Source organism: Andrographis paniculata, unplaced genomic scaffold, assembly GCF_009805555.1.
Source record: "Andrographis paniculata isolate CXL003 unplaced genomic scaffold, ASM980555v1 Contig57END, whole genome shotgun sequence".
NCBI lineage: Eukaryota > Viridiplantae > Streptophyta > Magnoliopsida > Lamiales > Acanthaceae > Andrographis > Andrographis paniculata.
Window position 1 is genome coordinate 2,654,580 of NW_026137592.1, and position 21,612 is coordinate 2,676,191.

The following is a 21,612-nucleotide window of genomic DNA, read 5'->3' on the forward strand; positions in this document are numbered from 1 at the left end:
TCTCTCTAAGATCACTCTCTCTACTTCCCAAAACTCTAATACTATGAAACATACAACCACAGCAGCCATGAAATGACATGCATTAAATTCCCTTTGTTCTAACCAAGGAATGATGTTGTATCAAATCAATTCTGATCACAAGAAGACAAATTCGAAATGTCCAATTTGTCTTTGAGCAGCCACCAACGAGAGGGGACACAAGGGCTGCATGATTGGACTTAACCAGCAAGTCCAGAGTTGCTGTTTTTGAATGCCAACGACCACAGAAGCAAAAAGTGTTTTTGTCACTATGCCAAAAATAGATGTAGAGGAATTGAGATTATCTTAACATTTATTATTTGATTTATGGGTTCCCGGCAAAAAATATATATATTTTTTTTCACAATGATTTCATCAAATATTATTTTAATATCAAAACTCAAACCAAATTTCTTCCCAAACTAATGAAAAAACCGTGTTGGATTGAGTACAACCATATTCACTTAATCTGACAAAAAAAATAATTTTTTCTCTTAAAAATTACTCCATACTCAAAAGCAACATTATAGGTTCTCAATACATTTTTATAAATAGTCCCGTAAGAGATGGTTTAGGGCTTAAACGCTGATGCTTCCATATCTACTTGCTATACATGGTTCGTTTGGTGTGACTTGTCTTTTTGAATTTAATTTGCAGTATTAGATTCAGCTGAAGTTTATCCAGTGCGTACTTTCGACTCCGAATTTTCGTGTCATTTAAAAAAAAATAAAAATATTTATAAGTAACTGGGTAAACCCTTGCCTGCCGAACATAAATTATTCTCGTAAAATATTAGAATTACACAACCTGAAATGGTAAGGTTTTGGCGGTTTGTTTAATAACATTCAACTAAACCAACTTAACTAATGCCTTCTTGTTTTATAAGTTTTCAACTGCCTGCCCTGCCTCCCATTTTGTTCCTTTTTTTCAATTGGTGAAGAACAACAACAGCGACAAGAAGAAATTTGGTTTGATTTTCAGTGTTTTGTGTATCGTGTTGTGCAAGCTTTCGATTCCACTTCCGCGCTCGGATGTTTCCAGGTTTTTCAACTGATCTCAACTATGTACTCATTCTAGACTTTGCTTTTATGGTCAATTCTGTGTCCGCTTGATCGATTCATGCGCTTTCTCTTTCAATTCCGTGATATTTTGATTGTGATTAATGGAATTTTGGTTGCTTGGTGGACGGAATTCGAAGTATTCCCCTTCGCTCTCCAATTCAACAACCTTCCCTCTGCAATTTCTAGATTAACACCGCTGCATATATCGTCGGTTTGAGATCGCCGGTCACGGTTTGGGCGAAATCAGAAGCTCCGACAAGTCTTCTCCGCGTATGATTCTGCGTTTGCTAGGTCTGAATTTGATGGCTCGATTATTTAATTTGGGGATTTTGGAAGATTCCTTCTACTCGCCTGGGGATTCCCAACAGCTCTGACATTCCTAGTTGGTTGTGGATTTCTCTCCAACCGTACGATTTTTTGCTGGTAACTGCCGCCATGGCCGGATATTCCGACGGCGGTCAGTCCGACGAGAACAGCCACCACATCGAGAGGCTGCGGATAGAACCTATCTACGATTCCTTCATATGTCCTCTAACAAAACAAGTGATGCGAGATCCGGTGACTTTGGAGAACGGACAGACATTTGAGAGAGAAGCAATTCAAAAATGGTTTAAGGAGTGCAGAGAATCTGGAAGGAAGCTTGTCTGCCCATCCACCCTGCGTGAATTGAGGACTACAGAGCTCAACCCTAGCATTGCTCTTCGTAACACAATCGAGGAATGGAATGCCAGAAATGAGGCTGCACAGCTCGACATGGCTCGTCGATCCTTATCCCTAACGAGTCCAGAGAACGACGCCGTCCAGGCATTGAAGTTCATCCAGCACCTCTGCCTGAAAACGCCACCAAACAAGCATGTCGTCCGTAACGCCGAGCTGATTCCGATGATTGTTGATGTGCTCAAGAGCAGTAGCCGTCGCGTTCGGTGTATGGCTCTGGAAACTCTCCGGATCGTTGCAGAGGACGACAATGATAATAAGGTTGTTCCAGGCTGAAGGTTGCCGATGATGATGATGTACCACTACAAGCTTTACTTTTATGTCGCGGTTTAAGCTCAAAATCGTTTCGTGTTGCAGGAAATAATGGCAGAAGGGGACACGATGCGCACGGTGGTCAAGTTCTTATCCCACGAGCAATCCCAAGAGCGAGAAGAGGCGGTTTCATTGCTTTACGAACTCTCCAAATCGGAAAGGCTTCACGAAAAGATCGGTTTGGTCAACGGAGCCATTCTTCTGTTGGTAGGCATGGCTAGCAGCAACTCTGAGAATGTGTCGACTGTTGAAAAGGCTGAAATGACTCTTCAAAATCTCGCACAGTGCGAAAACAATGTTCGACAAATGGCCGAATGTGGCAGATTACAGCCATTGTTGACGCTACTCCTTGAAGGTATACGATGTTTTTGTGTGTGTGTATATATATATGCGTTTAATTCTTTGAACTTGCTGAATCGACGATCGGTTTACTCTGTTTTTACATAACATATATATTGCAGGATCGTCGGAAACTAAATTGTCGATGGCGACAATTCTAGGCGAGCAGACTCTGAACAACGACGTGAAAGTATTCGTCGCCAGAACAGCTGGTTTCTCGCTGATCAATCTAATGAAAAGCAATGATAGTCAGTCGAGGGAGGCGGCTCTCAAAGCGCTGAATCAAATATCATCCGACGATGCAAGCGCCAACGTCTTGATAGCGGCAGGAATCCTTCCCCCGCTCGTCAAGGATCTCTTCTCTGTCGGCAACAAACAGCTCGCCACGAGGTTGAAAGAAGTCTCCGCGACGATCCTCGCCAACATCGTGAATTCAGGCCACGACTTCGATTCCATTCCAGTCGGCCCCAATCACCAAACGCTCGTCTCCGAAGAAATTATTCACAACCTTCTGTATCTGATCAGCAACACCGGGCCTGCGATCGAGGGCAAGCTTCTCCAAGTGCTCGTCGGGCTCACGAGCTCTTCTTCCACAGCATCCACCGTCGCATCCGCCATCAAAAGCTCCGGCGCCACCATCAGTTTGGTTCAGTTCACGGAGGCTCCGCAGAGAGACCTGCGGATTGCGTCGATAAAACTCCTCCAGAACATCGCTCCGCAAATGGGTCAGGAAATAGCGAGCTGTCTCCGCAGCTCGCCCGGTCAGCTTGCAACGCTGATTAAAGTCGTCGCGGAAAACGTCGGTATATCGGAGGAGCAGGCAGCGACGGTCGGGCTACTCGCCGAACTCCCTGAACGAGACGTCGGCCTCACACGGCAGATGCTCGACGAGGGGGCGTTCCAGCTTTTCGTTTCTCGGGTGATCAGAATCCGGCAAGGCGAGATGCGAGGCACCCGGTTCATGACTCCGTATTTAGAAGGTCTCGTGAGGGTTCTCGCGAGAATCACGTTCGCCTTATCCGAGTCGTCGGGCGCCGTTCGCGCGTTCTCCACCCGCCACAACATCGCTTCGCTTTTCATCGACCTGCTGCAAGCGAATGGGCTCGACAACGTGCAGATGGTATCGGCGACGGCCTTGGAGAACTTGTCGCAAGAATCGAAGAACCTTACGAAGCTGCCGGAGTTTCCTCCCCCAGGATTCTGCGCATCGGTGTTCCCCTGTCTGAGCAAGCCCCCGATCATAACAGGACTGTGTAAAGTTCACCGCGGGACGTGCTCGTTGCAAGAAACGTTCTGTCTCTTGGAAGGTCGGGCCGTGGACAAGCTGGTGGCGCTTTTGGACCACACGAACGACGCAGTCGTGGAGTCAGCGTTGGCTGCTCTGTCAACGGTGTTAGAGGACGGAGTCGATGTGGAGGAGGGGGTTCAGGTGCTGCTCGATGCGGAAGGGGTCAAGCCGATACTCGACGTGCTGATGGAGAAACGGACGGAGACTCTGAGGAGGCGTGCCGTGTGGGCTGTGGAGCGACTGCTGAGATCGGAGGACATTGCGTATGAAGTGTCGGGGAATCCTAACGTTAGCACGGCGCTTGTCGACGCTTTCCAACACGGCGACTACCGGACGCGGCAGATTGCGGAGCGCGCCTTGAAGCATGTTGATAGAATCCCCAACTTCTCTAGCATCTACACCAATACTTGATGATTCGTCGGAGCCGCCGCCGGAGACGGTATGGAATTTGTCTGTGTTTTTTTTGTATGTGATGAAGTATTGGCGGGTGGAGATGACACTCTGAATTTCAGCATTTCATCTAACCTACTTAACGGCTTATGTCATGAGTGAGTTTTTTTTTGCGTTGGGAGTACGAAGATTTTGTTTGAATTTTTTATTTATATAATATTTGATGTAATTGTTGTATAATAAAAGTAAATAAAATTTAATATAATAAATTTGTTTAATTACAATTTAAAAATTTATAATTTTAAAAAAATTAAAATGATTATGTATAACTTTTTTTGTTAAAAAAAATAACATAAGATAGGCAGGGCTGAAAAGATCCATTCATAAAAAACGAGAGCAAATGAGAGAGGGGCAGTAATGGTGGTTGGGTGCTGTTGCTCATCCAGCTTTTCCTGTTTCTGCGGCAAAGCACAGCACGATTAAAATGCCCTGCCCTTAGGAGCAACAAAAACATCACATCACTTTCACCATTCGTCCAATTACAACTGGAATTGAAGATGAAGAAGATTCGATCATGACTCATGAATGAATGGCGAATGAATCAACGAGGACTCAGACTGAGGTGTAAATGTAATCACAGATCTGTTTTCAAATAAACGAGGAAATTTATTAATTCTTACGTTATCTGCCTCCGTGACTGTGGTTCGACTCCATAGATGTTCTCTTTCTCAGCTCAGCTCAGCTGATCCATCCATGGCGCTGCTGCTGGTTTCACAAGTAAGTCTCTCTCACACGTGATTGAGCCATCGGCATTCATATTTATGTTCCAAACAAAGCTGCAATGTTGTATGGGAGCTTCAGGATACCTTCTCCTCTCTCTCACCGCACCTAGAAGAAGAAGAAGAATCTGATTCTCCCTCTCTCTCACAATCTTTCTCCCCTTTTCTCTGTCTAAAGCCGCGGTGTAGTACAGTGCAGTGTGTCCTTTTACTGTAAAAAGGGAAATCGAATGGTTGCTTTGGCATCGTGGAATTTGATTTTGTTCATGTCCTCCTCGCTAGGCTAGGGCTTTTAACTATTTGATTATGAGCATTTGAATTAATTGAGCTAGGAAACAAACAATTTTGTGGAACTTGATGCTGTTGCCTATTTCTGTTTGCAGATTTAGTTCTACAAACAATCAAGGATGAGGTTTTTTGGGATCCTTATTGTATCCTGTTCATTGCTCTATTCTGGAAGATTGAATGCAAAGTCTTCTGCAAGACCAGCTGTAGTGAATGTTGGAGCTATTTTTTCTCTCGATTCCACCATTGGAAGAGTGGCCAAGCTCGCCATTGATGAGGCTATTAAAGATATCAACTCCAACTCGACTATCCTCAGAGGAACCAGACTCGATGTTCATTTCGAAAACACAAATTGCAGCGGATTTCTAGGCTTGGCTGAAGGTAAATCAATCAGTTTACACTTTACACAGCTTCTGTTCTTAATGAGTCTTTCCATGGACCTAAAATGGCGATGGCGGTATCAAGAGTCATTTCATATACATATGCGAACAACATGATTGATGCTATGTTTCTTTTCTGAAAATTGAGAAGTTGTAGATTGACTGATGCTGGTTGTTTGTAGCATTGAAGTTTATGGAGACTGATGCAGTTGCAGTGATCGGGCCACAGTCTTCTGTCGTTGCGCATACGATTCTGCACGTGGCGAACGAGCTACAAACTCCATTTCTATCGTTTGCAGCGACAGATCCTACGCTCTCGTCGCTCCAGTTTCCATATTTCATCAGGACAACACAGAGTGATCTGTACCAGATGGCTGCAGTGGCTGATATTATTGTCCATTACGGCTGGAAGGAAGTAATCGTGATTTTCCTCGATGACGACTACGGAAGGAATGGACTGTCTGCATTAGACGATGCGCTCGCAGCTGAGAATTGTCGGATTTCTTACAAAGCAGGGATTCCTCCCGGCAACGTCAATCAGAGCAGGATAATGGATATTCTCGTCAAGGTTGCGTTGATGGAGTCTCGTGTCGTCATTCTGCATACATATCCGGGACACGGATTCGCAGTCCTTTCCGTTGCAAACTATCTTGGAATGATGGGCGACGGTTATGTGTGGATCGCAACCGATTGGCTCTCCTCTGCCTTAGACTCGGCTCCTTTTCATCGCTCCAAGACCATGACGGATACAATGCAAGGAGTTCTTGTTCTGCGCCAACACACGCCCGATTCGCAACAAAAAAGAGAGTTTACGTCGCGATGGAATGACCTTACCGGCGGTTCGATAGGACTAAGCACCTATGGTCTATACGCTTACGACACTGTCTGGCTGCTCGCTCAAGCCATTGATACATTTCTAAACGACGGTCATTCGATTTCATTTTCCAACGATACCCGGCTGCAGCATTCCTTAAAAGGGGGTAGTATTAACATCGAATCTATATCGATCTTTGATGGCGGTCGCTTGCTCCTGGATAATATCCTGCAGAGTGATTTTGTCGGCCTTACTGGTCGAATCAAGTATGGTCCGGATAAATCTCTCGTCTTTCCGGCTTATGAGATCATAAATGTGATCGGGACAAGTCTCCACCGGGTTGGTTACTGGTCGAACTATTCAGGTCTGTCGCCGGTAGCTCCTGAGATGTTGTATTCGAAACCACCTAACCGAGAGAGCGAAACACAGCAGCTAAACAGTGTTATATGGCCCGGGGAATCGGCACAAACGCCTCGTGGATGGGTTTTCCCGACCAACGGGAAGCTACTAAAGATTGCTGTTCCTCGGAGGGTTGGTTACAAGGAATTCGTTTCGCAAGTGCCGGGTACCAACCTCTCGAAAGGATTCTGCATAGACGTGTTCACGGCCGCTGTCAATCTGTTGCCGTACGCCGTTCCCTATCAGTTCATTCCATTCGGGAACGGCCTGGAGAATCCAAACTACGACGAACTCGTGAGCTTGATACATACGGGAGTGAGTGTGAATGAATCGATAATATTGGATACTTCTTGTCACAGTATCATCACATTTCATCCAACAACACTCATGTTGATTCTTACAGTTCTTCGATGGCGCGGTTGGCGACATTGCAATCGTGACAAACAGGACGAAGCTCGTCGACTTCACTCAGCCGTTCGTAGCATCCGGGCTTGTGGTCGTGGCTCCCGTTCAAAAATTGAACTCGGGCGCTTGGGCTTTTCTGAGGCCGTTTTCTCGACAAATGTGGGGCGTCACCGCTGCATTCTTTGTGTTCGTCGGGATTGTAGTCTGGATTCTGGAGCACCGGATAAACGATGAGTTCCGTGGACCACCGAAGCAGCAGTTGATAACACTTTTATGGTAAGCTTCTAAACATTCGAAAATCTCCATTTCTTCTGCAGAAAACTAATACAGCTCAAGTGGTTACCTTGATGGATCTTCAGGTTCAGTCTCTCGACGCTATTTTTCGCGCACAGTAAGTGAAGAACATCTATAATTATCCTAATTACTCGATAATGAGCTTGTTCGGATAGGCAGATTTGATACCTGGCTCGTCGTTTGCAAATGCAGGGGAGAATACTGTGAGTACACTGGGAAGGCTGGTGCTGCTCCTATGGCTGTTTGTGGTTCTGATAATCAACTCGAGTTACACGGCGAGCTTGACCTCGATTCTCACCGTGCAACAGCTTTATTCTCCGATCAAAGGAATCAATTCCCTGAAAGATGGCGACGATCCCATTGGCTACCAAGTGGGCTCTTACGCCGAACATTATCTGACTGAGGGAATCGGCATACAGAAGTCAAGGCTCAAACCTCTCGGATCACCCGAAGAATACGCCACAGCGCTGCAACAGGGTGCGGAGAATGGAGGTGTGGCTGCAATAGTCGACGAGCTACCGTATATCGAGCTTTTCTTGGCAAGCCAATGCAAATACCGAATCATCGGCCAAGAGTTCACCCGGAGCGGCTGGGGATTTGTGAGTGAAACATTTCCTCTGTTTTTTCCATCACTTGGGTCGAATAACTTTGCGATCCGTTCTTGCATATTTTTGCAGGCGTTTCCACGTGATTCTCCTCTGGCCACGGATTTGTCCACGGCAATTCTAACGCTGTCTGAGAACGGCGACCTGCAGAGGATCACAGACAAATGGCTAACAACAAGCGCCTGCAGTTCAGACAATACCGAGCTTGAGTCGGACCGCCTTCACCTCAAGAGCTTCACAGGCCTTTATCTTCTCTGCGGTATAGCTTGCTTCATTGCTATACTAATCCATTTCTTGCAGATTTTCCGCAAGTACCGGCAAGGTGCAGCCTCAGACGAACACGACCAGCCAGGCAGCTCGCACGCCAAACGCCTCCACGCGCTGTTGTCCTTGATCGACCGAAAGGAGCCACAGAGCAAACGTAGGCGTACAGACAACCCTTCCGGCGAAATCGTCGAATCCAAAAGGGATTCCACGGTTAGTAATTCTCAACCTGGTTGTTACCATAGCTGCAATACAAGAACTTGACTTGAAACCCTAGTCGGATGTTAAATGCATTAGTGATTTTCAATATGAGAATTGTAGATGACAAGAACAAATTTAGCAGACAGATTAGTGTACTTACAAGTTGTAGGGATGAAGAACTTGCAGAATATCCACCATTAGTCGATCCATGAATATGATAGAATTTCTGTAGACATTATCTAAGAACTTGGTTTATATAGTTAGTAGTATCAATAAATATTTATGTCACAGGCCTGGAAATGTACATTAATCTACAAATAGTTTACACACACATGAATTTAAAGAGTCTAAAGTCTGGTGTTCTTGAAGTACTTGAGGAATGTTTCTTCCTCTGCACAAAATATAGAAATTATGCGGTATACTTCGATAAGAAGCTTAGGGAATCGAGTCGAGAAGTACTCATCGAATCCTTCGGGAACTGATCCTAATATTGCTTGGATTTCTTTCGGAAGTTCCCTATAGTGATTCATCTTGTTCCGTATGACACGTAACAAGTCTCGCACGCTGTTGAATTTGTAGCGCCTGTAGCGACCTATGTCGTTGATGAAGGCAGTGTCGAGGTTCTCGTCCCATTTGCCGTTAAAAGCAGTTTTTCCTATGCTTTCTAAAGCTTCTAGCAATTCGGATTTACTTTCTCTGTCCTCCAGCTCGACTCTGTCGCTAACGTCACGTAGGAAAGACAATCTCAACTCGGAATTCCAGAACAACGGATGATGAGTTACTTCTATAGCCGTTGGCCTGGAGAGAATCGAACCAATGGATCGATGAATAATAAGATGGTAAAACATTTTTTTTCTTTAACTTAGAGCTTGTTAAGAAATTACCTCTCGTTTGGATTAGAATCCAAAAGTCGAGAAATGAGATTTGTAGCTTCCGGGATTCCATCTATCAAGAACAGATCTTTCCGATCATTGACTATGTTAATGTCACGTTCCAAATTTTCCCCAAAAGGGTGTTTGCCACCCGTCATGCAAAAAAACAATATGCAGCCTAAACTGAATAAATCTACAGCACGAGATTGGCGTTCGTTTCGTAATTGTTCTGGGGCCTGCCATCCCGAACTACCAATGCCTGCGTAATAAAACTTAAATATCATCGAGGGGAGGGAACTTACGCAAAATAATGAAAACGATGGATAGGACTCACCTGTAGTATTTTTCGTTAAAGACGACATTTCCCCTTCTAAATGTTTGCTGATACCCATATCGGAAATTTTGGCGGATATTGATCTATCTTTAATAACAAGAACGTTTTGAGGCTTCAAGTCTCGATGTATGATTCCCAATTCGTGCAAATGAGCAAGTCCGCATACGGTGTCCCTATAATTGATGAATAATATAACATCATCACTATAAGTTGAGTATATTATCAACTGTCTTAAAAGAAAAATAATAGAGCAAGAATGCATTCTAGAATCCATAGATCACTTCTTTCAATCCCAAGCCTCAATCGATTAGCATAATCTTTGGCTATTATTTTACTCAATTAACATGTATAGCAATTAGTAAGTTAAGAGATTTTGATATTATGTGTATACTTAGATAAGAATGCACGATATAGATAGAAGAAAAATAGCTTAAGTAGAAAACATTTGGGTGTGTTCTTTTTTGCAAAAATAGTCCACGTTTCCCCAAAAAAAATTTAATATATTACGTACATTCATTATTTTTATATTACCTACACAATTCCCTATACCTCAGGTAACAAAATATTTCACAAAACAAACACGCAACAATTCATATAAGAGTGCAATATTTTAATTGATCATACCTCATCAACTTTAACAACCACGCCGACGGATAGCCATTAGATTTCCACAACTCGAGCTTTTTTCTACTTTCGAAAATCCGAAGCAATTGGGTATTAGAACCAACGAGACCAAGAGATTCATGATCCCGACTCAAGCTTGCGACTTGATCATGAGAAGTACAAGCTAAGATCAGCTCGTGCAAGTTGCACGTGCATCGCTCCAAACAAATATAGACAAAATCTTGATCATATTCTACTCCATACCATCTCACAATATTTGTATGTTGATCGGATGCAATAAGATTTTGGATCTCTTTCACGGCTACACTATGATGTGACCTGACAAGACGTTTAACAGCAACTGAACGACCATCATACTTTCCTTCGAGCACAATAGTTCCATTACTACCCTTTGCTATTTCTTTATTCGTGACGATCAATTTGCCAATCTTTCGTCCGTCAACATAACTATTGCTATTATCAAAAGGGCTCAGCAAAGATAATCCATCTGCTATGCTATTTTGAGAGCTATTATTAACAACCGATTTCCTCGCTTTCCTCTTTTTCGGAATCATATTCTGCGACTTAATATCTTCTTCCAAAGGCTTTTGTACCTTAGCCTTAGCCCGACTATGAACAGTAGCAGCTATACGAAACAAAACATAAACCATGGCTATAGGCACAAAGGCATAAGTAATCAACGGAAGCCAAAAATTGGTTCGAACTGGACTATCAATGTGCATATCACGATTGTCAGGAAGGCTCCCAATTATGTAATTATCCCGATCAGCCGCAGGAAGTGCAAGAATTTCATTCTTGCTTAAATGAGGGCCTAAAAAGTCGTCCAAGGGAACTATACCATGTTGGTCGTGATAGGACAAAGGCGAACTCGAATCAGTAACATATTGATCAAGAGCCGGTAAAGAAAGAACTTCACTACCTGGCAGAGCATCTTTCATCTTATTCGCTAGAAAAAGAGGCTCCAGAGAGCTACGGTCACGAATGCGATAAACCACAGGCCTTGTCTTACAATTTAATGGCAAATTTGTATCAAACCCTTCCCCTGGTCTGAACTTGTTACTCTGCTTGTATCCACCTAAAAAATTCTCAATTCCTTGACACTCATAAGAAGCTTCGATATCTGCAAACATGAGATACCATAGAACTTCTCCTGTTTTCATAGAAGTATACTTTAAAGCATAGTCAGTTCTCGTAACATAGAGTGGCTCCTCAATAGCCACTGAATTCATCGTACTCGTTGGTAGCCATTCCTCAATGTCATTCCTCGTTAGACTAGAAGTTTCATCAGAATCATGCTTTTCGATTGACTCGGGATTATCAGATCTAAAAGTCTGCACAACCTTTCCAGTTTTAGCATCAAGAAGATATACCGCGGTTTTCTTTGAACCTAACATAACACCACCACCCGCTGATACAAATGGGGTCTGCTTCACCATGTCGTCAGCACTAAGTGGGAGCTTCTGCAAGAACAATACACTTCATGAAGAACAACTACAAAGAATCATAGGGGTTGTCTCATTGTTTCAAGATAATGTGTCTATAGGTACACGACGTAAGTTTCCTATTAGTAAACGCACCACTTTACTGAAGCCATTCGAATGCAAATAGAGCTCCCAATCTTCTCCACAATCTATATAAAAGCTATCACCATCAGCCGAGGCATTGAGCTTTTCGCCATCACGATTCGGCATTTTTTGGAATGAAGAATAAATTGATTGGCCAGATGAGAATGACCAGAGGATTTTTCCTGAACTGCTCTCCACGTAATACACTGTGCCATCTGGGGAAACAGCTATGATAGCGTCGTGTTTTCTGATTTAAGCCATAGAAACCGGACAGGATATCAAGAAACAATATTTGATGAATGTTCAGTAAATTCCACAACACAGAACAACTACATTTACAATTGATCAACCTATGTGAGATAAAAAAAAATGTGTTCTAAAAGCACTTCTTGTTTCCATATGCAAATAGAAAACAGACTCAAAAAATTCAGCCATTCTCACACTGCAATCTGTTTGTTCACTTACACAAAACAACAATCGTCGTCCACAATAAAAATACATTGTTTCATTTCCAAAAAATATTTTAAAAATATAACAAAATTAAATATTTTCGTACCACTTTCACAATCAACAATAGGTCTAACAACAAAAACTCTAAAAAATTTCTACTTCTCAGTCTGGGTTAGACTTTTTATTTAAATCATGTTTGATATGATAATTGGGTAAACAAGAACACATGTCTTTTTTTTTTTCTCCACGGCATTCCACAGCATCAACAAAAACATAATACCATTTCAAACCAGCAGGGCTGAAGAATGATTCTCTTATAACACAAAAACCAAAATTAACAATCTTAGCAAAGGTTATTCACAGATGTGTTCTCTACTACAATCAAAGACTCAATCATTCATAAAAGCTACTGAATAAGAGCAGCAAATCAGATTCGCAGATCAATACAAATTTCTCAAAAACAAAACAGCACATATATATATATATAAACCCTAATTATTTCATAGACAAGAGCTTTCGCACACATACGGAGTCAGTAGTGGAGCAGGCGGATGCGGATCTTGGGAGCCTAAAGCAGGGTCGGAACTTGGCGAACTTCCAAACACCACCACAACTAAAATCAAGACGATAATCAGAAGGAAGAGAGGGATAAATAAGGATGATGCCCTCATGATTTTGGGGGAAATGGAAATGAAGCAAATTTTAGAATAGTCTAACAATGAATTATCATTGGCTTAATCTCTGCGAAAAGGTTTTCCGAGTCGAGCTGAGGATGAGTAAGAGAACAAGCAGAGATTTTCTTTATTTCTTTCGGTAAAATTGAGGAAGATGCTATGGTGGTAGGGTAGGGTGGTAGGAGACGGAGAATTGCGCTTCCCCAAAACCAGAGGGGCCTTTCGATTGATTTCAATTGACTAGAACGACGACTAAATTTATTTATTTATATTTATTATTTATTCATTTATTATCCGCGTGAAATCATTTTTAGGGTGTGTTTGTGTGAGAGTTTAGATTTTGCGTTCGGGATTTAAACAGTAAAAATTTTGAATTTGAATAGTTGTATGATATGATATAAATAAGAATAAATGTGATGTTTTGGATGTAAAATTGATTTTTAGTATAATATAAAAAATAAAAAATAAATATTTAATTTAATATTTTCGAAGAAGAAATTTTGTGAAAACAGTAGAAATCCCATAAAATTCCTCAAACAAACACACCCTTAGTATACTATGAGTCTAAGAATGTATGATAGAATTTATTATATTGAGTTGTAATAGAAAAGATAAAAATATTTTTATTAGTATCTTAAATTGAAGAGGTAATTATTAGGTTAAATAGGTAATCCTAATAACGTTGTTGGACAAAAATCAAAAATACTAACCGTTTATTGTGAAGGAGACTTTTTTTAATTTATCATATTAAATATATTTGATAAATATACATTACCTTAATTAAAATTTTAATATTTTATAAATAAAATTCACTTAAATTATTGTTATTTCTATCTTTTCTTAGTTAATTTAATTAAATTTTTAACAAGATTATTCAAAATTTCTTTAATTTTTATTTCTTCAATAATTAAATATTTTTATAAAATAGTAGTATAAAATTTCTTATTTTTTATAAAATTAATTTATATTAATAATAAATAAATATAAATTTGATCCTCAATTATATACTTTTCAACTGCATAATTTCAAACCTACAACTGATATCTTCCCTCTTCTTATCATTTCACTTAGCTCTCATTTTTCAATGACCCGTGCCTACATATACATCCTGATTTTTTATTTTTTAATGTAAAAAATTATAAAAAAATTTATCCGTTGATTTATACTTTTAGTCTTTAAATTTTATTTTTTATAATAAAAAAATATTAAATTTTATGTAATTTTATTAAAAAAATTTCTAAAATATTTAAATTTTCTAATTTTTTTTATTTTTTGTCAGATGTTCTATGAATATAAAAATATATATATTGAATAGATAAAAATTAAAAAAAAAATAAAAAATCAATTTTATCTTCCGAAATTTTACTGCCGGTTCCGTCACTGCTAGAGATTAATTGTAAAAAGCTTGTCCGTAGTCCACCTCCTATCGAAGCGGCCAATCGCAGTTTGATTGATTGGGGATGAAGATTATATCCAATAGAGGTTTTTACTTTATCTGTTGCTGCTATTGTATGTATGTGTTCGATCTTAGTCTGGTGATTATTTTTAATTTTTATTATATAATTTGTATTGTTTTTGTATAAATTATATTGGTTGTTTTTATTTTTGTCTTTTTTTCCTATATGCATTTTTCATGTTAAGTATAAAAAATAAATTTTTAATATAAAAAAAATATTTGTGAGTATATAATGTGTATATATATATATATATATATATAGATGAGTGTGTTTGTTTGAGGTTTAGATTTTAAATTTGGATTAAATAATAAAATTTTGAATTTGAGATATTATTAATGCAATATTAAAAATGTAGAAATAAATTTCAATATAAAAAATAATTATTTTATTTGATATTTTTTAAAAAATAAAATTTATAGAAGTAACGGTTGACTATATGTCATCAAGTTTATTTTTGCAATTTTATGATCGAGTTTGGCTCATAGATCATTTGTTGTAATTCAGTAAAAAATCATATAGTCTTATTGTTTCTTACTCCGGTGAAAGTCCTATTATTTTTTACTACGTTGAGAGTCTCGTTGTTTCAGACTCTAATTTAGTTGAAAACACGGCTTCTACTCTGAAACAGTGAACAATGTGGCTACATATCTTCGACCTCTCTTTGCAAACTCAAATTATTTCTACATCACCACTTGAGTTTGAGGGGATATAAATATATTTTGTTAATTTAGTTTATAGTTTATTTATATTGTTATTATTTAGATTATTTCGTTATTATATGGTATTATTATTTGAATCTATCGAGTGAAATAAGATATTTATAAGCTTTTATTTTTGTTATGAACACAATGCAATTTTTTTTTCACCGTCTACAAAATTTCTTCTCACTCATGCTTGATTTGTTATAGAGGCCATCGAAATTGATCCATCAAGTAGTTGTTGAATAAAGATAAGTATTTTTGCATGATGCTTCTTGTTTATGAAACACATTTCAACCATATCCAACAAATCTTGTGATCTTGGGTAATTAATGAAACAAAAATATTTAAATTATTTTTTTTAAAACTAAAATATTTTATTTTATTTTATTATGACGTGGGAATCTGATGCCGCTACCCGAAAGTGTGCACTGAGTAAACCCTCGACTAAACCTAATACACTGCAAACTAGGCCCGACGGGATTAAACTAAAATATTTTTGATCTAACAATCAATGACATATGATTGTATAGATGAAGAAAACCAAGAAAATATGCATTTCTATTCTATATAATAGACATTAAAAAAAAAAAAACATAAAATAATTACTTCCTACATGAACTATAAACTGATAATTAAACTAAAATAAGAAATAATTTGAAAAAAAAAATAAAAAATTGTTCACACCTCATTGAATTGTTTGAGACTTAACTTTAATATCTGATGATATATAATTAAAAATATTCTAAATTATTTGCTACCTCCCTAAAAATATATTTTACATGTTGATAAATAAAAATGTATTTTTGTCATAAAATAATTTAATTTAAGTGTTTTAAAGTATATATGTATTTAGGAGAAGGCAAAAATAAAGGGCTTGTTTGTTGTTTTGGTTTTTGTTGAATATGGATTGATCTTAAATTTAAATTTCAGATTTTCCTTAATAATTGACTTTTTGAGAAGGTGCATATTATTTATGTTATGTTGATACATATATAAATTATATTTTTTATTAATATATATCAAAAATCATATAAAAAATTTGTTAGAAACAAATATTGTAATATAAAAAGTAAATGTGTGTACATAGTGTGGAATTGACCTCGAAGTCAAACAATGATAGTAAGTAAAGTGTTTTATTTTTTTAGTAAATCACATGTTAGATATAACATTTTTGTAAAAAATAAAAATAAAATTCAAACATAAAATATTTTGATAAATTTATAGCTGAGACGGAGTTACATACGGTAGCTGACCTCAGTCCCTAAAATATAAAAAAAAATTAACAGTAAGAAATAATAAAATTATGTATTTTTTTTATTGTTTTACTCCCTTTATTTTTCAAATTTTTTTTTGTTTTATAGTGTAAAAAATAATAATTTTTTTTTTTTTGTAGTTTTGTTGATTTATGTTTTTAGTTATTAATTTTTTTAATAGAAATTATTGAATTTTATTAAATTTTTTAAAATATTTCTCTAAAAATTTAATTTTTAGCTATTTTTTCTCTTTTTAGTTTATCCAGTTGTATTAGAAGAAATAAAAAATGACAATATTAAATAAAAATAAATAAATAAATTGACATTTTGCTTATCCTTAATTTTAAGGCTGATTCCGCAGTTGATTATAGCCATTACAAAAGTACACTTTATATATATATGAATTATAAATAAAGCTTAACTATAAGAGCATACATACAGGCTACAGCAGCGGCGTATGTAACTAACTAATTGAAAACCAGAAAAGGGGGAAGAAATGCAATGAGCATTAGATCCAGTAGGGGAAGAATTTACCCTCGCTCTCGTGATTGTGCTCGTCGAATTCGAACGAAGATGCGCGCGCGCAACCATATGCGCACGCTCGTCGGCACTCGCCGGCGTAGAACAGCCTTATCTGAATGCACTCTTCATAGCACTCCCTCAGGCACTCCGTAGCCTGGACGCCGCCGCCGGAAGCTTTCTCCACACTCTCTACCCCAACCAACACCGTTGCCATCGTCAGAAGAAACGCCGCCGCAATCGCCTGGTAATTTGCAGCCATTTTTCTTAATTGACTTCAAATTATTTCTCCGACTGACCGATTAGAACTTAGAAGATGTGCAACTGCTTGCGTGTATTTCGATATCACTTCCGATCGAGTTCGATCCATGCGTCTGTACATATGTATACATAAAAAGAGAGAGACGGAGAGAATCGGAAAGTGGCGAATGGATTGCAGAATTGTTGCGTCGTTTGGGAAGAGGTTTGCCATTAACTTATTCATTTTTTCTAATGGTGCGACTGTTTTTGTGAACTGTTGTGTGTGTTTTTATTTTATTTTTTACATTTTGCATTGTTGGTTCCAAATATTTATACCGTAATTAATTAGGCTTTATGTATTCTTTCATATTTGGGGTTATATAGTATAGAATTTTGGATTTCTTTTTCTTTTAAAATGTGTGACGCGTAGAAAATTAGTGTGTTCCGTACATGCATGTTACATATCAATTGAATTTTTTTTTTGTCCATTTTTTTTATTTTCATTAGTCCACCTTATTTTGTCACTAAAAAATTATATACTTTAATTTTATTTTGAAAATTTTAATTTCTAATTTTTTTATTTTTAATTATAATATAAAATAATTATTTTTACTAATATATTTTTAATTATTTATTAATTATATTCCTTTTAAATTTTCGTGACCGATGGATGAAGTACTATTTTTGTCTCATATTTATATTATCCTTTTTAGTATGTACTATATATCTTATTTCCTTTTTTAAAAAACAAAAATAATTTTTTAATTTATATTTTGAAAATTTTGATTAAACTGAGTAATTATTTTAATTTTAATTTATAATTAATTTATTATATTATAATTATTTATTAATTATACGGTATTTTTTAAAAATTTATATTTTCAATAAACTATAATATTATCTTAAAAATTAATTTTATATTTAAAATATCATATTATACAATTATTCTAAATCAAAATTTTTACTATTCAAATTTCAAATACAAATACAAAATGCAAACCCCAGACAAAACACACCCCAAATATATAATTTCATTTCATGTCGCAACAAAATCCTAGAATTACAACCCTCATCTAACTCATAATTAGCAACACCTTACCTTGAATTGTCACGTTGTTCATCAACTAAGCTTCATAAACTTTGCACTCCTTGTCCGCAGGGCTGGTCTGGCAATACTCCTCCAAGGCGTCTCCGGTCCCCTTCCCCGGCGCCGCCCCCGGCCACTGCTCGGCCACCAGATGCGCCAAGTCGACCACCCGCTGGCTGTATCCCCACTCGTTGTCGTACCACGCCACCACCTTCACCATGTCGTCGCCCATCACCATCGTCAGCGATGAATCGATGGTCGACGACACGTCGCTGCACCGGAAGTCTACCGAAACCAGGGGGACATCGCACACTGCCAGTATCCCCGCCAGCGGACCGTTGGCTGCCGCCCTGAAGGCTTCGTTCACGTCCTCTGCGCTGATTCCTTTCTTCTCCACGTTCACAACCAGGTCGACGACCGACACATTCGGCGTAGGCACACGTAGCGCGATGCCGTTCAGCTTCCCCTTCAGCTGAGGCAGCACCAGAGACACCGCCTTGGCTGCGCCTGTGCTCGTCGGCACAATGTTCAGCGCCGCGGCTCTCGCTCTCCTCAGGTCCCGGTGCGACGCATCAAGAAGCCTCTACAGAAAAAATTACAGCTAATAGAGTTGTAAGTGAATCAAATAACTTTGTTCTGATTCGAAAATTTGACATTTCTATTCAAAACTTTATAGTTTGAATTTGAATAAAAATATTCAATTCGAGTACAAATCAAATACAAATATGAAATTTTAATATTCAATTCAATATTCATTTGTAAATATTCAATTCGATGATAAAATAATATATAAATAGTACATATAGTATTATATGTATTTCCAATAAAAATAAATTAAACTAAATTTATTAATAATAATACTTTTAAATTTTATATAAATAAATATAATATAATCAAAACTACAATATTTTTATTTATGTTAGATCAAGAAGTCTTTCTTTTTTGTTAATGTGAAAAAACAATAAATAATAGATATTTAATTTTTTTTATCAAGTTTTTTAATAATTATTATTAAAATTTTAATTTATAGAAGTTCTAATCTAATAGCTGGAATCTGATAAAATAAAATGAATCACATTTTGAATCAAATATTTGTATAATATTGGAATTGAATCAAATATTCGAATCAAATCGAATAATTTGAAAACTATTTCATATTCAAAACGAATCAAATAGTCATTTTTTTCAAACCAAATTGAGTACTGCAATTTTCAATTTGATTCAATTCGTTTACAACCCTACTCGCCAATTCACAACAAAAATTTACATAATAGTCTTTTAGAACTTTTGACGTTATTTATCTACCAGTAACCTTTTTACCATTCTCAAAATTCTTCAAAACTTCTATCAAAACGAAGCTGTATGTTACCTGATCGCCGGTGTAGGAATGAGTTGTTGTCATTGTGCCCTTCACAATCCCTTCACATTACGAGCAAAACCTTATTTAGCTCCTTCATTCGCTACACAATCAATTCTCCAAAAAAACACAAGAATCTTACCGAATTCTTCGTCCATGATTTTAACAAAGGGAGCCAAGCAGTTGGTGGTGCAAGAAGCGTTGCTGCATGTGTCGATTTCAAACTGTTATGTTCATCATTCTCGTATTCTATACAACGACATTGTGCAAATATTCGATGCATGGAAGTAGAAAATAGAAGAATTTGGTTTGATTTAATTTAATTTGCTTGCCTTATGATGTTAGCAACCTCGTGAGAGTAGTCCTGCTCGTTTACGCCGACAACATAGGTAGGAATGTCAGCGCCTTTTGCTGGAGCTGTGATGATGACCTTTTTGGCTCCAGCTTGGATGTGCTTACCCGCTCCGGGGCCATCGACAAAAACACCCGTCCCCTGCAGTCACACAATTTAAAAAAGATTTGCTCTTTCTGATTATGAACTGCTTGGTTATTAATGAGGGCGGAATATATATATTATATACCTCAATAACAATGTCGACCCCAAGTTCAGCCCATGGAAGTTTGAGAGGGTCACGGTTGGAGACAACCTTAACGGGCTTCCCATCTACGCTGATGGTCTCGTTGTCGACTACCTTAACATCTGCCTTGAAGGTGCCGAGCATCGAATCATACTTGAGTAAGTGAGAAGCCTACAATTCAATAGGTGTGAACAATATTAGCGGCCAAGATAAACTATTATAATATGAATCGGTTCTCGGAACTTCTTACATTTTTTACACCACCACTGTCATTGACCACGATAACCTCCAAAGGTGAATCTTTACGGCCATGCCAGCAGCGGAGGAAGTTCCTACCGATGCGCCCAAATCCATTTATAGCGACCTTCAACTTGGCGACGGTCTGTCCCTTAACAGGTGCTGATCCTGCAATCTGATCTTAGTGCACAGGAAGCTTGCATCACTCCCACACTCAAAAAGCCAATATAAAATGCAGATTTCTGGTTTGTCAAAAAATGCTTCTGCCCTTTTCTGGTTTTTAAGACAAGAATTCTGACTACGGTTCTAGCACTTCTAGCATACATATCATGCATATTCCTTGAAATTAAGTTCGGACCGAAGTGCATGTTTTGATTTACTGTTAAATTTGTTAAAAGTGATTAGATATCCGGTGACATTTTCATCCATTAGCAGTTGACACTACCGAACTATTACAAAAGATTAAACAAAGAAACATACGTTTGATGTGAGCTGGGCAGCCACCAAATCAAAGAAAGAGGCCTCCTTGGCGCTCTTGGCATATGTCACACATCCATTTGACCTAAGCCCCGAAAATTCTGCTACCTCGAGCTTCTGAACAGCATAGCGACAAAAATAAGTCAGCCAAGCCCATAAGATCACTATTTAAGGAATGAACAGATCAGGAAACAGTAAACTACATCTTACGGCCACGACATAATTAGATACTCTGATCCTAGCAATTCATGTGTCCTATACAAGATGCATTTGAAGAAAGCAAAAGAAACTGACCTTAGAGAAGCACTGAGCAGGAAATGAATGGGATGCCTTGGAATGAAATCTGGTTGTTGTCGGGATTCTGGAGGAAGCCAAAGCTGCATGGGATGCTGCCATGGCTGCCACTGAAGAAACCTGCATATAACTTCAAGAACTACATTTGATATGTATAATGTTTTATACTCTTCTTCTCAGTACCTTTTTTCCTGGCTAGAGTAGTAACAAGTTATGGTTGGAAATGAGTTGAAGCAGTGAGTGGTGAAGATGATGTGTTAAGATGGATATCAGATAAGATCATCCCCTGTTTCTGTGCCATTCAAAATATGAGCCACAGGATCATATCACCCATCATTGTTC

General features: G+C 38.1%; 4 protein-coding genes across 9 annotated transcripts; 2 read left to right on the forward strand and 2 right to left on the reverse strand.

Moving 5' to 3' along the window:
• Window positions 1–774: 774 nt before the first annotated feature.
• On the forward strand, window positions 775–4,353 carry LOC127257442 (U-box domain-containing protein 43-like). Of its 3 annotated transcripts, none has more exons than XM_051283868.1 (4): window positions 775–1,082; window positions 1,217–2,057; window positions 2,154–2,463; window positions 2,570–4,353. In XM_051283868.1, exons 2-4 carry the CDS (start codon window positions 1,515–1,517, stop codon window positions 4,144–4,146), a joined length of 2,430 nt encoding a protein of 809 aa, XP_051139825.1. In that variant the 5' UTR covers window positions 775–1,082; window positions 1,217–1,514; the 3' UTR covers window positions 4,147–4,353. The 3 variants fall into 3 exon arrangements, with proteins under 3 accessions (XP_051139825.1, XP_051139824.1, XP_051139827.1); XM_051283867.1 differs by having other exon boundaries at window positions 775–1,059; XM_051283870.1 differs by having other exon boundaries at window positions 775–1,059; window positions 1,266–2,057.
• A 234-nt stretch (window positions 4,354–4,587) lies between these two features.
• On the forward strand, window positions 4,588–9,522 carry LOC127257439 (glutamate receptor 3.3-like). 4 transcript variants are annotated; one of them, XM_051283863.1, is made up of 7 exons: window positions 4,588–4,902; window positions 5,288–5,570; window positions 5,752–7,097; window positions 7,186–7,463; window positions 7,547–7,578; window positions 7,674–8,563; window positions 9,259–9,522. In XM_051283863.1, exons 2-7 carry the CDS (start codon window positions 5,312–5,314, stop codon window positions 9,283–9,285), a joined length of 2,832 nt encoding a protein of 943 aa, XP_051139820.1. In that variant the 5' UTR covers window positions 4,588–4,902; window positions 5,288–5,311; the 3' UTR covers window positions 9,286–9,522. The 4 variants fall into 4 exon arrangements, with proteins under 4 accessions (XP_051139820.1, XP_051139819.1, XP_051139821.1 ...); XM_051283864.1 differs by having other exon boundaries at window positions 4,596–4,902; window positions 7,674–8,080; window positions 8,159–9,522; XM_051283862.1 differs by having other exon boundaries at window positions 4,590–4,902; window positions 7,674–9,522.
• LOC127257441 (serine/threonine-protein kinase/endoribonuclease IRE1b-like) lies at window positions 8,724–13,298 on the reverse strand. The gene is made up of 6 exons (XM_051283866.1): window positions 12,925–13,298; window positions 11,959–12,193; window positions 10,382–11,841; window positions 9,758–9,930; window positions 9,436–9,682; window positions 8,724–9,349 (listed from the first exon to the last, which is right to left on the reverse strand). The coding sequence occupies exons 1-6, from the start codon at window positions 13,065–13,067 to the stop codon at window positions 8,899–8,901; spliced, it is 2,709 nt and encodes a 902-aa protein (XP_051139823.1). The 5' UTR covers window positions 13,068–13,298; the 3' UTR covers window positions 8,724–8,898.
• A 4,950-nt stretch (window positions 13,299–18,248) lies between these two features.
• LOC127257232 (glyceraldehyde-3-phosphate dehydrogenase B, chloroplastic-like) lies at window positions 18,249–21,491 on the reverse strand. The gene is made up of 8 exons (XM_051283618.1): window positions 21,271–21,491; window positions 20,980–21,093; window positions 20,513–20,674; window positions 20,266–20,433; window positions 20,017–20,177; window positions 19,827–19,888; window positions 19,697–19,746; window positions 18,249–18,910 (listed from the first exon to the last, which is right to left on the reverse strand). Exons 1-8 carry the CDS (start codon window positions 21,394–21,396, stop codon window positions 18,365–18,367), a joined length of 1,389 nt encoding a protein of 462 aa, XP_051139575.1. The 5' UTR covers window positions 21,397–21,491; the 3' UTR covers window positions 18,249–18,364.
• Window positions 21,492–21,612: the final 121 nt, after the last annotated feature.

Excerpts from the sequence above, each read along its gene's own strand:
- LOC127257442 (XM_051283868.1), top strand. The coding sequence starts at position 1,515 with ATGGCCGGATATTCCGACGGCGGTCAGTCCGACGAGAACAGCCACCAC. Across the intron at positions 2,058-2,153 it reads AGGACGACAATGATAATAAG|GAAATAATGGCAGAAGGGGA; the intron begins GTTGTTCCAGGC and ends TTCGTGTTGCAG. Across the intron at positions 2,464-2,569 it reads GTTGACGCTACTCCTTGAAG|GATCGTCGGAAACTAAATTG; the intron begins GTATACGATGTT and ends TATATATTGCAG.
- LOC127257439 (XM_051283862.1), top strand. The coding sequence starts at position 5,312 with ATGAGGTTTTTTGGGATCCTTATTGTATCCTGTTCATTGCTCTATTCT. Across the intron at positions 7,464-7,546 it reads CAGTTGATAACACTTTTATG|GTTCAGTCTCTCGACGCTAT; the intron begins GTAAGCTTCTAA and ends ATGGATCTTCAG. Across the intron at positions 7,579-7,673 it reads GACGCTATTTTTCGCGCACA|GGGAGAATACTGTGAGTACA; the intron begins GTAAGTGAAGAA and ends TTGCAAATGCAG.
- LOC127257441 (XM_051283866.1), bottom strand. The coding sequence starts at position 13,067 with ATGAGGGCATCATCCTTATTTATCCCTCTCTTCCTTCTGATTATCGTC. Across the intron at positions 9,931-10,381 it reads TGGTTGTTAAAGTTGATGAG|GGACACCGTATGCGGACTTG; the intron begins GTATGATCAATT and ends CATCAATTATAG. Across the intron at positions 9,683-9,757 it reads TTTAACGAAAAATACTACAG|GCATTGGTAGTTCGGGATGG; the intron begins GTGAGTCCTATC and ends TTTATTACGCAG.
- LOC127257232 (XM_051283618.1), bottom strand. The coding sequence starts at position 21,396 with ATGCAGGTTTCTTCAGTGGCAGCCATGGCAGCATCCCATGCAGCTTTG. Across the intron at positions 20,675-20,979 it reads CTGCCCAGCTCACATCAAAC|ATTGCAGGATCAGCACCTGT; the intron begins GTATGTTTCTTT and ends CACTAAGATCAG. Across the intron at positions 19,747-19,826 it reads AATCATGGACGAAGAATTCG|GGATTGTGAAGGGCACAATG; the intron begins GTAAGATTCTTG and ends CGTAATGTGAAG.